Source organism: Erinaceus europaeus, chromosome 10 (assembly GCF_950295315.1).
Source record: "Erinaceus europaeus chromosome 10, mEriEur2.1, whole genome shotgun sequence".
In the NCBI taxonomy this organism is placed as follows: domain Eukaryota; kingdom Metazoa; phylum Chordata; class Mammalia; order Eulipotyphla; family Erinaceidae; genus Erinaceus; species Erinaceus europaeus.
The window spans coordinates 107,560,856-107,576,763 of NC_080171.1; the positions used below are offsets into that span (position 1 = coordinate 107,560,856).

General features: G+C 38.4%; 1 protein-coding gene across 4 annotated transcripts in view; it reads left to right on the forward strand.

Moving 5' to 3' along the window:
* AOPEP (aminopeptidase O (putative)) overlaps positions 1 to 15,908 on the forward strand; it is a 427,259-nt gene that overhangs the window by 45,631 nt on the left and 365,720 nt on the right. For all 4 annotated transcript variants that reach the window (XM_060200473.1, XM_060200471.1, XM_007539869.3 and 1 more), the window contains one exon: positions 1,973 to 2,139. In XM_060200473.1, coding sequence (XP_060056456.1) covers positions 1,973 to 2,139 — 167 coding nt within the window. The remainder of the gene's footprint in view (positions 1 to 1,972; positions 2,140 to 15,908) is intronic.

A 15,908-nucleotide genomic window follows, 5' to 3' on the forward strand; every position in this document is an offset into this window, starting at 1 on the left:
AGATGTATTTCCTTGCAATCAACAAGGTTTGGAAGTAGTCCACCCTTACACCTGGAGCCAGGCTTCTAATACCCATTCTCCAGTACTGGAAGCTGACCATTTGCTATCAGGATCAATTTCTGCTCTTACTGTGACCTTTGAATAATACGGAGTATATTACTATTCCTAGCAGGTTCCTTTTTCTTCTCTTGGTTTCTTACTAAATTTGGCCAGTGGCATTACTGGTAGAAAATATGAGCGTAGGAGTTAGCGAGAGACAAGGTATTTCTTTTCTCCTTACTTCCTTTGGCATCTCCAATAGTGACTAAGTGTCTTCTGTGGCCCCAGTATCCCTAGGATAGTCCCAGTGTGGTATGACACCTGCCAGACACTAGCCAACATAGCCCTGTAACACCTAATACCAGCTCTTCCAACCCCTGGAGTCATAGCTGCCTGTTGCTGAGATTTGTCTCTTGAGTTGTACCGTCAGTCTTCCATTTGACTTACATAACCTGCTACCTCTTTATTAAGAACTAGACTGGCTTTTCTTTATGGGGACTGAACCAATGAAGTGGAATCATTATTCTGTTTCATTCTTGCAAATTGTGTGAATACCACAAATATTCATTCATAGTGAAATTAATCAAGCTGATTAAAATTGGTATTTGCCGTAATTCTTGTTTTTCCTCTCTTTCTCTCTCTCTCTCTCTTCAGCTAAGATAGCAGAAGAGGTTATTTATTGTACATGGGTTACATTCAGCCACAAGGAGAACAGAACTAGTCCAGAATGTCAAGTCCAAGCCAAAGGAGCAAAAGGGACTGTGCTTTGGTATGGGCAATGAAGGTGACTCAAGATGGTCTTGTAGGATCAGATGATGATGAGGTTCTAGATCCGCTGAAGTAAGTTCTAGGCCGCAGCACAGAAGTCCAGTTTGTACCAGTGCCCCTGGCCTCCGTCATCCCTTCTTTCTGCTCCCGTGGCTTCCATTGATGCGCAAGTCTACTTGGGCCTCTGCCTCATCTTTCTTCTTTTGCGCTTCAGCCTGTGTGTTCGCTTCTTCCTTTACTTGGCTCTCATCACGCAAAGGATTCTAGGAAGATGGCGCTAAGGCCGACAGAGCTGCCCTAATTCTTTTAAAAAGCAAAACAGTGGAAACATTTTCCTATCTTGTGTCTTCTATGCTGCGATGTCAAAACAATGGATTCCTTTGGTCTCATAGATCTTCCCCATCTCAGTCAACCATGACTGAATCATGGAAAAGTTTGTTTTTGTTATTTTGTTGGGTTTGTATTTTTCATTTGTAGCAGAACAAGTCGAATGCCATGCCACTAGTTTCCACACTCATTTTGGTAACAACCCCAACGCTTGGCCTTCCCACTACAAGCTGGTTGTTGTGACCTACAGTACTGTGTATATGCCAACCCCTGTTCTTGGCTTTCACACAAGGATTCCCACAAGAGTTCCATTTGAAATGGTGGTTTCCAAGACTGGGGGTATCTGCCTGCCAGCATTGGATTTGAGACCACCAGCTTGTTTTTCTAAGCACTAATATCTCAGTGATCTCAAAAAAATGTTTTCCTTTCCAGAATATATTCCAAATGGTTTGCAAGTATTTCTCTAAAACTTTTCCTCTTGAAGATGCAAAGCACAAGGAGTGGGGGTAAGGCTGACATAAATGTTAACGTGAGAGATTAGTTTTAAAATTTTTATGCAAAAATTTTTTCTCCTTAAAAATAAAGCAACTTTCATATATTTATTTATTTATTTATTTTACATATTTAAGTAATTCATTTGGGAGAAACTACCACTCAGCTATTCACATAACCAGTCTTGGGCAGCTTCAGTTTTAGATGGCTTTGAAACCAGTCAAAGAGCTTCAAATGTTTTGTCTTTGAAAGTTCAACTTAACCTTCACTACCATGGTGGTGAGAAAAGTGACAACTCATTTTAAAGATCTCTCCCCCTCCCCCTTTGTTTCTCTTTCTTCTGCAGGCCATGTGTTTATACTATGGGATCTCCCATAAACAACAGGGCCCTTTTTCCATGCCAGGAGCCACCCGTTGCCATGTCAACATGGCAGGCTACAGTTCAAGCAGCTGCATCTTTTGTTGTTTTAATGAGTGGGGAAAATTCTGCCAAGCCAACACAACTTCGGGAAGGTACTGTACATGTGTTTCATGCTTCTTTATTATGTATTGCATACAGGCTGGACCCAGGAACCCAGTACGATAGATATGTTTTTCTCAACTTTAAAAAAGCCCCTTTATTAGGTGGGCTGGAATTAACATACTATAAAGCATCCTGCCAGAGCAAACAGCTGGTGGAGATGGGGAGGGGCACTTGGAACTTGGTTAGGGGACAAGGGCTCTTCATGCCAAAGTTATCAATTCATAGAGTATGTTAGCAGTTGCTTTCACCTGGTGGCTGGTGGATTATAAGTGAGTGGTCCTGGATAAAGACTTCTTTGGGCAGACAAATACATTATGGACACACCAGTACTGTTGAGTTGTCTGTGTCTTGCTTGTGGAGCCTATATAGGATTATTCATGTTGAATGATAGCATGCCTGTTGCTAGTCCACTGGAGTTGTCCCAGTAAAGCCGCTACTCAGTACACTATTTGCCCAGAAATTCTGAGCCAATGGTATATAAGGAAGATTTCATTTGGAAGGCAAGTGCTAATGTTTCACCAGGGTTTTGTCTGTGAGCTACTTGCTTAGCGCAGTGATTAGCTCTTTCCCTTCAAATTGCTGATGTCAGGTAAACTTTTTTGCAATTGTTAGATTTCTTTGTTTAAAATAGTATGTGGCATCTTCTCCCACATATTGTTATGGAAACTTTAAAATATTCAAAAAGATCAAACTAATAAGATTCCATAATTTTAGAGGAGACTGTTGCTTCTGAAGTCATATTTTTATCTTATCAACATGCAGCAAATATAGTTACAGTTTATAGACAAGTCAAGAAATGGGCACCAAATGAGGCGAGAGGAAGGTGAGGTTATTTGCTGAAATAACCCACTGCTGAAAGTGAGGCAGAAGGTGGAACATCCACAAAGAGGAAATTAACTGTCTACTGGTAGGCAAGAGTTTACTGTTCATACACCCTTTCTCATGGGATCTTTTGGGTAAACAGAGGCAGAAGTTAATCTCTGTTAAGTTTTGCTTCCTGTCCTATTCACTTACTAGGTGGGGAGAGAGAAGTTTGTTTATATCTTTCTATCAGAAGTAAGACAGGAGCCTTCTCTGTTGGTATTCTTAATCAAAATAGCTGAGAAAGTTTAGACTCTTCTTTCACTTGATGATATTTTAAGCAAAATGAAAGGCTGAGGTTTTTCTCTGGTTTAGCTCTTGACTTTTTTTTACATCATCAGCCTGGCAAAAAGCCATATTTATGCCACAGAACTTCCATTTCATTACATTTTCCTCCATGTTTTAAAAATTTATGGTATGGTACATATTATAATTTCAAAATCGTGATCAGAGCACTTAATCATAATGTTGTTTTCCTCTTTTGTCACTCATTGTGTACCTTAAATGTTTTGTTGTATGAATATGTAAGGGGTTGTTTAACATTTCTATTTTACCAGACATTTTATTGTTTTCTTGGTATTTTATTATCTTTAAAAAATTGCATTAAATTCCTGAGGAGACATTTTTATATAAAATAAGAGTTCTTTGGTCAAATGTTTTAAGCGTGCTTAAGGTAGTTGCTACATACTTGGGATTATATGAAGTTTCCTTCTTCCCTGGGGCCTTATCCACCTGCTAGGCAAGAGAAGGCTTCTTTAATTTGGAAGACTTTGATTATTAAGTAGGTTTTACAGGCCCTTTTTCAAAAGTATTGTTTTATTATAAATGAGAGATATATTGGAGAGAGAGAAAGGCAGAACAGAACACTGTTCGGATCTGGCATAAGGCAGTGCCAAGGATTCAAATTGTGATTTTTTTCTTTTTAAATTATTATTAGTGATTTAATATTGATTTACAAAATGATAAGCTAAGGGGTACAACTCCACACCTTTCCCACCACCAGAGCTCTGTACCTCCACTCCCTCCAATGGAAACTCCATTACTTCTTCCAAGATCACAGACATGTGTTGACTATTATTTATGTTCTATAACTACTTACAATTATTTACCCATTATTTAGAACTATTTACCCAATTTTTTCCCTGTGGTTCTGCTTTCTCTTTTTCTAAGTCACACCTACTACTTTTTTTTTTTTTAATAAAAAGGAAACACTGACAAAACCATAGGCTAAGAGGGGTACAACTCCACACAATTCCCACCACCAGAACTCCGTATCTCATCCCCTCCCTTGATAGCTTTCTTAGTCTTTATCCCTCTGGGAGTATGGACCCAAGGTCATTGTGGGATGCAGAAGGTTGAAGGTCTGGCTCCTGTAATTGCTTCCCTGCTGAACAGGGGTGTTGACACAACCTGTGATTTCTATGACCGCAGGCATGCAATCTCTATGCTGAGCTGTCCCTCTGACCTAATCTTATGGGTTAAGAATATATGTTTTCAGCCACCAGGTTCCAGATGCTAGCATGATGCTGACCAGACTTCCCTGGACAGACAACCCCACCAATGTGTCCTGGAGCCCCGCTTCCCCAGAGCCCTGCCCTACTAGGGAAAGAGAAAGGCAGGCTGGGAGTATGGATCGACCAGTCAACGCCCATGTTCAGCGGGGAAGTAATTACAGAAGCCAGGCCTTCCACCTTCTGCATCCCACAATGACCTTGGGTCCATACTCCCAGAGGGATAGAGAATGGGAAAGCTATCAGGGGAGGGGATGGGATGTGGAGTTCTGGTGGTGGGAATTGTGTGGAGTTGTACCCCTTTTATTCTATGGTTTTGTAAGTGTTTCCTTTTTATAAATAAATTAAAAATGAAAAAAGAAACTACTATTTTCATTTTTCTATCTGTTCATTTCCTTTGCTCATTTTTTTAAATTGCAAGTTTTTAAAAAAGTTTGCTCTTAAGTTAGATGGACTCTTTTAAAAAATAAAGGCTTTAATCTCTTATTGTATTTGTGAAAAGTACTTTTACCAGTCTTTAGTGTGTAGTGTTTATGATTAACAGGAGGTTTTAGTATTTCATGGTCAAATCTGTCAGTTTTCTGCTAGAAATTCTTTTTTTTTTTTTGCTCTGAGACTTACCTGCTATATTCTAATATTTTAATTTTTAGTTTTAAATTTGAAACTTAGGTCTTTAATTTATTTGTAGCTTATTCTGGTCAGACTGTGAAGTAAGGCCAAAATGTAGGTCATAAATTAGATAGAAAACAAGTTACTCCAAAGTCATTTAGTCTATCTTTTCTGATTTGTGTTACTTCCCTTATTATAAAGTTGACTTAAACATGTGTTAGCCTTAGTGAGTGAGTTTTTACTTGATTCCTAAAGTCAAAACAAAGGATACATTCAAAAATTTTATTTTAAATGTGGGTCACAATTATATTGTTCATTTTCAAATGAACAAAGTGCAAACAGATTTTAATAAAGGATCCTTTTTACTTCTAATTCCCAGCTGCTCCAAAACCTTACCCCAGGTCTACCAATGTCACCAATTTCCTTTGCACAACATAGGTTTTTCTTTTTTGTTGTAGAAATCATAGCATGCTATACACATATTTTTCTTTATTGGGAGGATTAATGGTTTGCAGTTGACAGTAAGATACAGTAGTTTGTACATGCATAACATTTCCCCGTTTTCCACATAACATTTTAACCCTCACTAGGTCCTCTTCTGCCATCATGTTCCAGGACCTGAACCCTCCCCCACCACCCCAGAGTCTTTTACTCTGGAGCAATACACCAACTCTAGTCCAAGTTCTGCTCTGTGTGCCCCTTCTGCTATTGTTTTTCAACTTTTATCTATGAGTAAGAGCATCCCATAGGCATCCTTTTCTTTCTGACTGATCTCACTTTATATAGCGATTCCCTTATAGAATAAGTTTATTTCATATCTGAACGTATACTCTTTTGTCATTATTTTTTTTTACCACAGAGTATTCCAGAAGTGCTCATTTCACAATTTTGTTAACCAATACATTTCGACTTTACTCTTTATCAAATAAAGGATTTTGTTGGCATTTGCTTCTGTCATCTCCCTTTACCAACATCTCCCAGTTATAATTAATACTATTTGGAGTTGGGACTCTTATTAGCTGGTAAATTTTATTATTTTTATTTTATTATGATGATGATGATTTTAAATGAAGCCAATGTATATTCTCATTGACACGAACCAGCTGCTTTCTTTGCAGGAGTGTGGCTAACTTGTTAGAAGAAACCATGGTTCATTTGCTATACTAGAAACAATTTTTAGAGCTTTATACTGTAGTGTCTATTTTAAGAATTTATTTATTGATTGATGAGAGAGACAGGCAGAGAGGGAGAAAGAACCAGACATCACTCTGATATATGTGCTGCCGGGGATTGAACTCAGGACCTCATGGTTGAGAATCCGCTGAGCTATATCCCGGACGACGTAAATTTTATTTTTGTATCATGTCTTCTTCTAGGATTTAGTTACTATTTGACATTTCATCTAGTTTCAAATCATATTTGCAATGAATGTTTAGACTGTTTTTATTCTTGAATTGTGGGGGTTGAATTACCTCTTGGCCATCTGGATTTTTTTTTTCCCTAGAAGGGTGAGTGTGTATTATATATGACTAGGCTGACTTATATTTATAGACAATTCTTGACTAGATATAAGATTCTTAGAACTTCTTTTTCCTATTATATAAATGTAAACATTTTCATTATCATCCCTTATTTAGTATTTCTGAGGATAAAACATATGTAGTATTTCTGAGGATAAAACATTTTCTGTGGAAATTCATAGATGAAGGCATGGTTCTCCCCCCTTCATAAAAATATAAAAATATTAATTGAGCCAGGGAGGTGGGTTAGTGGTGGAGCACAACATCAGAAGTAAGTATTATTAATACATAATAAAATGCATGTAGTCTGGAGCCAGGCAGTAGTGCACCTGATTAAGTGCATATATTACAGTGTGCAGGGACCTGGGTTCAAGCCCCGGGTCCTCACCTGCAGGGGGGAAAACTTCATGAGTGGTGAAGCAGGGCAGCAGGTATCTTTCTGTCTCTTTCCCTCTCTATCTCCCTCCCCTCCTGATTTCCTTCTGTTTGTATCCAATAATGAATAAAAATATTAAAAAATAAAATAAAATCCATAGTCAAATTTTTCTCAACGAGATTTGACAAAAACATATATTTATGTAGTTAATCTCACCTTTGAATATGTAGACTATTCCCATTATCCTAGAAATATCCATGTGATTAATATTTTTTCCTTAAGTCATTTGTCCAGAATGCTACCTTAAGTCAATCACTGATCTGATTTATCTAATTTCCACATCTACAGACTAGTTTTACTTCTTCTAAAAAAATTCATATAAATAGAGTCATTCCATGTGTACTTTTTTTTTTTTTTTTTTTGGTCTGGCTTCATTTGCTTATGCAATGTCTGTGAGATTTGTTTTGTATTGTTTTTCATGAACGGGCTCAGGGTGGTGAGGAGGTAGAGTGAGACCAGAGCACTGCTCAGCTTTGGCACATGGTGGTATCAAGGGTTGAACCTGTGACCTCTGCAGCCTCTGGAAGCATGAGAGATGTGTCGCTTGCTGTGCTATCTACCCTGTTCATATACTTGTGCATACCGTCAGCTTTTTTTTTTTTTTAACTGATGAACTTTTAGTTTTTTTTAAAATTTTTTAAATATTTATTTTATTTATTTATTCCCTTTTGTTGCCCTTGTTTTATTGTTGTAGTTATTATTGTTGTTGTCGTTGTTGGATAGGACAGAGAGAAATGGAGAGAGGAGGGGAAGACAGAGAGGAGGAGAGAAAGATAGACACCTGCAGACCTGCTTCACCGCCTGTGAAGCGACTCCCCTGCAGGTGGGGAGCTGGGGCTCGAACCGGGATCCTTAAACCGGTCCTTGTGCTTTGCGCCACCTGCGCTTAACCTGCTGTGCTACAGCCCGACTCCTGAACTTTTAGTTTTTATGTGAATAGACCAGCTTGTTTATACACTCATCTGTTGATGGGAATGAATTACTTTTAGCCATTATGACATATATGTTGTAAACATCCACATATCTGCCTTTATGATTTCAATTTCTTTTGGATAAATACCTAAGAGTGTAATTGCTGATTCATATAAGTGTGTGTGTATGTATATGTGTGTGTGTGTGTGTGTGTGTGTATAATTTTGAAACTATCTTCCAAACTATTTCCAAAGTGACTGTATCATTTTATATTCCATGAGCAATATATGGAGTCCATTTGCTGTACTTCCATACAAACACTTGTGTTGTCAGTCCTTGAAATTATAGCCTTCCAGATGACCTTACCAATGTGTGCCAAGACTCACCTCTCCAGAGCCCTATTCCATCAGAGAAAGATAGAAACAGGCTGAGGGTATGGATCAACCTGCCAACATCCATGTCCGGCAGGAAAGCAATTATGGAATCCAGACCTTCCACCTTCTGCACCCTATAAAGAATTTTGGTTCATACTCCCAGAAGGATAAAGAATAAGGAAGTTTCCAATGAAGGAGATGGGATGTGGAACTCTGATGGTGGGAATTATGTGGAATTATCCCCCTATTATTTTACAGTCTTGTTAATCCTTATTAAATCACTAATAAAAATTTTAAAAATAATAAAATAAAGTAAATTGTAGCCCTCCAGCCAGGTATGAAATGCTATCTTCTTGTGATATTGATTTACATTTTTTCTGGTGATTAATGATGGTGAGGATGATTTCATATACTTAAAAATAATTTATTTATGTATCTATTTATTATTGTGTGAGAGAGAAATGAGAGCACTCTGATGGTATATGTGATGCCAGGGGTCAGACCTGGGGCCTCCTGCATGCTGTCCTAGGCTTCACGTTCTTGAGCTCATCTATTTTCTGTACACCCTTATATTCTCCTGTGGAACAAAACTCCAAGTCATTTGCTCATTTATTTAATGAGGTTTTGAAATTGTGTTTATTTTCAAGTTGTAAAAATGCTTTCTATACTCTAGATAGAAATTTTCTTGTCAGATTTATGTGTTACAAATATATTCTCCCAACGTGTACTTTGCCTTTGCATAATAGTCTTTTATGGTGAGGTTTTGCTCTTTAGTAATCACTAGATTGCAGATTCAGACTGTTATGGGACAGTTTCTGTTCTTCCTTTGTCTTGTCGGTTTGTTTGTTTTGCCAACAGGGTTGTTGCTGGTGTTCAGTACATGCACAAAGATTCTATGGCTCCGGGTGACCTTCTCCCCCCCCACCTTTCCTTATTATTATTTTCTTTTTTTGCTTACAAACAGAAATAGAGAGGGAGAGTGGAGAAAGAGAGAGAGAAAGAGGGCAAGAAAGACACTTGTACCGCTGCTTCCTGGCTTATGAGGCTTCCCTCTACTGCTGCTGGGGACCAGCGATTTGAACCCGTTGTTTGGTGATAGTGTTGTGGGTTGCACTGTTACCCGCACCATAGCCTAGCCAACCTTCCCTTATTTTTTTTTATTTGTTACTTTGTTGTCTTTAAGTTTAACCCTGTTTTACCCTATCATAATCTAATGTCATTTTACTATTAATTTTTATGGCTATCACGATGGGAATGTCCATTTCCTAAATTGGTTTTGTGTATGTAGCAAATTATTTTCCAAGAGTTGTCCTTAGAGCAATGTTTTTTTAAATCTTTTTTTCCTGTGTTATTTTTCCCCACAGTGCCAATGATTTTTACTCTGTTGATATTGGACTTCCATTTGGTCCATTTCCTGTCTATTTATGTGTTCCCCAAACTCCATCTCAGTGTAGCAAGTGAGAGGTCTGATGTACCCAGCTCCTTGATCCAGGATCTGGTATCTTTTAGTAGCTGTCCAGTAAAGCTTCCTGGTACTCACATAGAATATTTTTCTACCCTCCCTCTTTGCCTCCCTGACATGCTGAAATGAGTGCATGAAACACTGTAGCCTCAAGAATATACTGATAGTGGTCCTTCTCCTGCAAATAGAAGCTTACTCATGACAACTATATCTCCCAGGATGCCATGTGGTTCTCCCTTCCCCCAATTCAACAAGCCTACAGTCTCGTTCATGATTTGATCTTGTAGTTCAGATATAAAGACTCATGTCTTTTCAGTGTTTCTCAAATTTAAGTACTGTTTTTTCTTTATAGAAACATATATCACAGTTCTCCAGAGTTGACTTAACTATTGTGTGTGTGTGTGTGTGTGTGTGTGTGTGTGTGTGTGTGTGTGTGTGTGTGTGTGTGTGTTAGAGTGCTGTTTGAAAATCTGGTAATGTTTGTAATTCTGGTCATGAAATTTGCATGCCTATAACTCTTCCATAGCTTCAAAACAAAAAAAAAAGTATAAATTAAAATCAGCTCAAACTAATCAATAAAATTCAAATGAATAGTCTCAGTGTAACCTTAAGGTTAGTATTTTGCTGAAAGGAAATTGCCCTTAACAACTTGAATGTGCCTCCATCTGCTGCAAAGCATTTACATGCACAGCCTGATGTGATGTCACTGCACCTCTACTTACCAAAAGCTTCATCTTGTTTCTTTCTCACCCTCTCTCAATCATTTACGGCAGTGCGGTGTCCCTGTACAATCATATCCATTAATTCTGATGTGAACTCTGAAATCATTTGGCAATTATGATTCACTTATAACTGGGCGATCCAGCCCACTTGCCAAATCCAGTGACAAAATCTAGTGCCAAATCTAGTGGATGCTTTTATAGAGTTGTACTGGAAGATGGCCACTGTCTATGACCACTTTGGTGCTGCAACAGCAGGTTTGAAATGTTGTAACAAAGATTGTATGTCCATTAAAACCTACAGTATTTACTAGCCAACCCTTTACAGGGGGAAAAAAAATCTTTTGAATTATTCCAAATCTGTTTGTTGTCTGTCATTTTGAAGATTCACATCAAAACTTAAAAATTTCATACATACCTTTTAGAATACATACCCGTGGACCACTTTTCAGAATTACCAGTTCAGGGTGAAGTTATGATAAAGTTGCTTAATTAAATTTACTTATTTTCTTTTGGTTGTATTTATTTTCTATTAGTGAATTCATAATGGTTTACAAGGTGATGAAATCACAAGGATAGAGTTCCATACTGCACCAATCACCAAAGTTGTGTTAATATCGTAGTTCTCACCCCACCCCCAATAATAAACACCATAGTTCTCAAAGTCTCAGAGATAGGTTGGCTGCCATTTTTCCCCCTAGTCCACATGTTTTAATTACCTATATTCCATATGAGTGAAATCATTCAGTAGTTGTCTTTCACTTCCATATTTACTTTGTTAAGCATGACCACCTCCAGTTTCATCCATTTTGTCCCAAAGGACATAGTAGTCCATTGAATATATGTCCCATAACTTCTATATTTAGCCATCTTTTGGTGGACATCTAGGCTGCTTCCACTCCTTGTCACTTGTGAATAAAGCAGCTATGAACTAGGAGCACATATTTAGATATATGTCTTAAAAAATAAAAATAAATAAAAATAAAAAAGAGATATGTCTTAGAGTGACATTGCTGGATCAGAAGTATTTTTATGCCATTTACTTTTAAATTTTTTATTTATTTATTTATTTTTAGTTAGAGAGAGATAGAGAGAAAGAGAGAGAGACAGAGAGAGAGAAGTATACCAGAGCATAGCTTATGGTGGTGCTGGGGATTGAACCTTTGCTGCCTCAGACATTAAAGTTCTTTTGAAGAACCATTATGCTGTCTCCCCAGTCCTAAAGAATTTTTTTTCTTGCCATACAGGCTTTTAAAAATTATCTTTATTTATTGGATAGAGACAGCCAGAAATCAAGAGGGAAGGGGGTGATAAAGAGGGAAAAAGACAGAGACACCTGCAGCACTGCTTTACCACTTGCGAAGCACTCCCCCTACAGGTGGGGACCAGGGGCTCGAACCTGGGTCCTTGAGCATTATAACATGTACTGTGCTCGACCAGATGCACCACCACCTGGGCCTGCCATTCACTTTTGACATAAAATCAAAAAGTATATTTCACCAGCTCAAACTCAGGGAGGACTGCATTAGAAAAGGAGAAAGGTGGGGCAGTAGATAAAGCACTGACTCGGGCATGAGAACCTGAGTTCAATCCCTGGCAGCACATGTACCAGAGTGATGTCTGGTTCTTCCTCTCTTCCTATCTTTCTCATGAATAAATAAAATACTTTAAAAAAAGAAAAGGAGAAAGACACAGAGCACACAGACGAGCATAAGGATGCCAGTTGGAGCCCCCAGCTCCCCACCTCCAGGGGATCACTTTACGGGCGGTGAAACAAGTCTGTAGGTGTCTATCTTTCTCTCCCCCTCTCTGTTTTCCCTTCCTCTCTTGATTTCTCTCTGTCCTATCCAACAACAACGACACCAATAACAACAGAGATAAACAACAAGGGCAGCAAAAGGGAAAAAATAGCCTCCAGGAACAGTGGAATCGGTAGTGCAGGCACTGAGCCCCAGCAATAACACTGGAGGCAAAAAACAACAAACAAGATTCACAAGCAGAAATATAAGAAAAGGGGGGAAAAAAAAAAGGAGAAAGAACTCCATGCCTAGTACTGTAATGCCCCTGGCAGCCCACAGCTGGAATTTATTAGAGGACTAGTAGGATATAGTACTAACAACGTCATTTGCCAGTCCCAAAAATGACTGTTGGGAGGATGATCTACAAATGTCTTTGCAGTCCTTAGAGAAAAAGATAAAAGATGATACTGCTTCCTATCCACATCATGTTTTCTAGATTGATAGATTGATATCAAAGGACCTTCACTCTCCTGTGCACATTACCCTTGAAAATCATGAGCTGTCCTTGAACATATGAGCAGCCAAACCTGAGCCACAAGTCACACTTTCCGTCACCCGTCACAGTAGCACAGCAACCTGATTAGCACATTTTCCAGGCACCAGCTGATTTCCCGAAAGAAGCAAAGCACCTGGGAACAGCATAATGTAATGAGTCAGATAACAGTGACAGAAATGACAACAGCCCTTGGGCAGGAGATAGAAATCCAAAGATGGACTCCCAAAGCCTGCCACACGAGGAAACTCGTCCCCTGTTAGATGTTTTTAGGAGATTAATAGTTCAGATTGTAGGGTGATGACTATCACAAGAATTTTATTAACTGAGAAGTAACTATCTTTTTTTTTTAAGAAGGTTGAGTCAAAGCAATGACTTGTTTGACTCCTTTATTAAACTTGCTCATTATAAAGCCGTTTGTCCATACAGACATTGTTAGCCTGTGTGTTATTGTCAGCCTGCATTCCCTGACCAAATGTAACTAAACTATGAAGCACAATGACCCACTGTGATATATATATATTTGTACAGAATATAGATGCTCAATTTCTATTTGTTGAATAATTGTATTTTGTGGATTGTAGTATGTTAAGACAGGAAACACTCGAAACCCCTACTGATGGTGTAGAAGTCATTTCAAGATTCACTTTATGGTTTTCCATTTCTGTCCTTTTTTAAAATTCCACCTGTGAGTGAAATCAGCTTGTCCTTCTCGTTTTGACTTAATTCATTTAACATGATGAGACAAAGAAGATGAGAGGGGAAAAGTAATTTCAAGGTCTTTTCTTCAGTCATGTTTCTGATGAAAGTGTAAGATTCTTTTATCTGGGCTTGGTAGATTTCAAAAGAAAGGAAAACTCTGTGGCACATCCTTCTTTTCTACATTTGGTAAAATTTTTTGTCTCGTTTTGAGTCTAATTGTGTGTATTCATACTTCATAGAAAAACAAACCATTCCACTTATATTTTTCATGGGAAGTGTCTAGATAAACAAGGTTTTAATTTAAGATCCAACACATCTAAAAAAAAAAAAAAAGAACCAAAATTACTTTCTTTTCAGATGTAGGACAAAAAGCCTATGAACACATGAAATATGTTAAAAAGTGTATGTGTCCTTGTATAGGATCTGACTTGGTTTTTCTGTGCTGAAGTATGAGACTGTAGACATTACTTCATCCTGGGCAAAGAGCTACTCTGACCTGCTCAGTAGACCAGTTCTGACATTCTCTCTTTTGACTTTGTGGGGGAAATTCCAGGGAAAAGCCAACATTTCAGGGGCCAGACCCTCCTGTGTGCAGTTGAAAGCCAACTTCAACTTTTCTTCCCTCTTGAAGGCTCAGAATGAGCCATGCTATTTAGATTGCTCCCACAGTGTGTAATCAGGATTTACACAGAAGGAAATGATAAATTAAAGGACATTTAGGGATACTTATGATTAAGTATTTCACCACAGAGAATGCAAAGTAGAGAAAGCTCCTTGTTTCTAGAACTGAGGGAACTTTATTCGGGAATGAAGCACATACGTGTGTTTCATAGCATAGAACATCTATTGTTTTTTAAAATTTTATTTATTTTCCCTTTTGTTGCCCTTGTCTTTTTATTGGTGCTGCAGTTGTTGTTGTTATTGATGTTGTTGTTGGATAGGACAGAGAGAAATGGAGAAAGGAGGGGAAGACAGAGAGGGAGAAAGAAAGACACCTGCAGACCTGCTTCACCGCCTGTGAAGCGACTTCCCTGCAGGTGGGGAGCCAGCGGCTCAGACCGGGATCCTTAGGCTGGTCCTTGTTTCCGCCACGTGCGCTTAACCCGCTGCACTACGCGCGATCCCCTGAACACCAAGAGATAGCTTCAGATGATTGAGGATTATGTTCTGCTTTGCTACATCACTCACATAATCTCACATAATGTCTTGCACTTTCTAAATATCTGTCAGTGTGTGTGCGTGTGCGCGTGCGTGCGTGTGTGTGTGTGACTTGCTTTTGACTAGTTCCTGTTTGCCATCCTAAGCTCTTACCATACTTGGCAAATAGGAAGATCATCATTATTTTTTAAGGTTTTAAATAAATACTTTGTTTTAAAAAAATTAAAAAGTAAATTAAGTGATAGCCAGAGCTACTAGCATATCCAAATTGAGATGGGCTTTGATTGAAAACCTTAGACCAAATATTGAAGATTTGTTACAATCAAACAAAATGGTAAGATCCAGTATTTATTATTTTTTTCTGAGGGGGCTAGGGTTGTTGGGGTTCAATCCCAGGGCCTTATAACTATAAAGCTACATCCCTACTATCATTACTCATTATTTTACACTGATCTTATGTTGAAGTGCTATTTTTCACACGTTGGGAAATACATTCCTTTCACCTACTTGTCTTTATTTTTCATCAGATAACCTTAGAGTATGTTTATCTGTGTGGGTGAGGACCAGGGAGATAGTGTTAGTGAGTGATATTGTGTCAGACTTTCATATATATACTATTTTTATTTGTTTTAAAAAGAGAAAGAAATGCGGGAGCCGGGCGGTAGCGCATCAGGGTTAAGCGCATGTGGCGCGAAGTACAAGGACCAGCAGAAGGATCCAGGTTCAAGTCCCTGGCTCCTCACCTGCAGGGGAGTCGCTTCACAGGCGGTGAAGCACATCTGCAGGTGTCTATTCTTCTCTCCCCATCTCTGTCTTCCCCTCCTCTCCCCATTTCTCTCTGCCCTATCCAACAACGACAATATTAACAACAACAATAACTACAACAATAAAACAAGGGCAACAAAAGGGAATAAATAAAATATTAAAAAGAGAAAGAGAAAGAAATGCTTAGAACACTTCTTAGCCCTGGCATTTGCTAATACTAGGAGTCACATTTGAAATCCCTAAGACCTCAGGCATTAAGTCTGGTGTCTTACTGCTAGACAATTTTTCTTTCTTCTCCCCCCCACCTTTCTTTCCAAAGATTTGGACAGACGTGTACTGTACACCAATTCTTATTACTGTGAATTTTTTCTTACATATAATATTCATGAATTTTCTCCGTGGAATGAGTACTAAAGTACATCTGGAACAGTATGATTT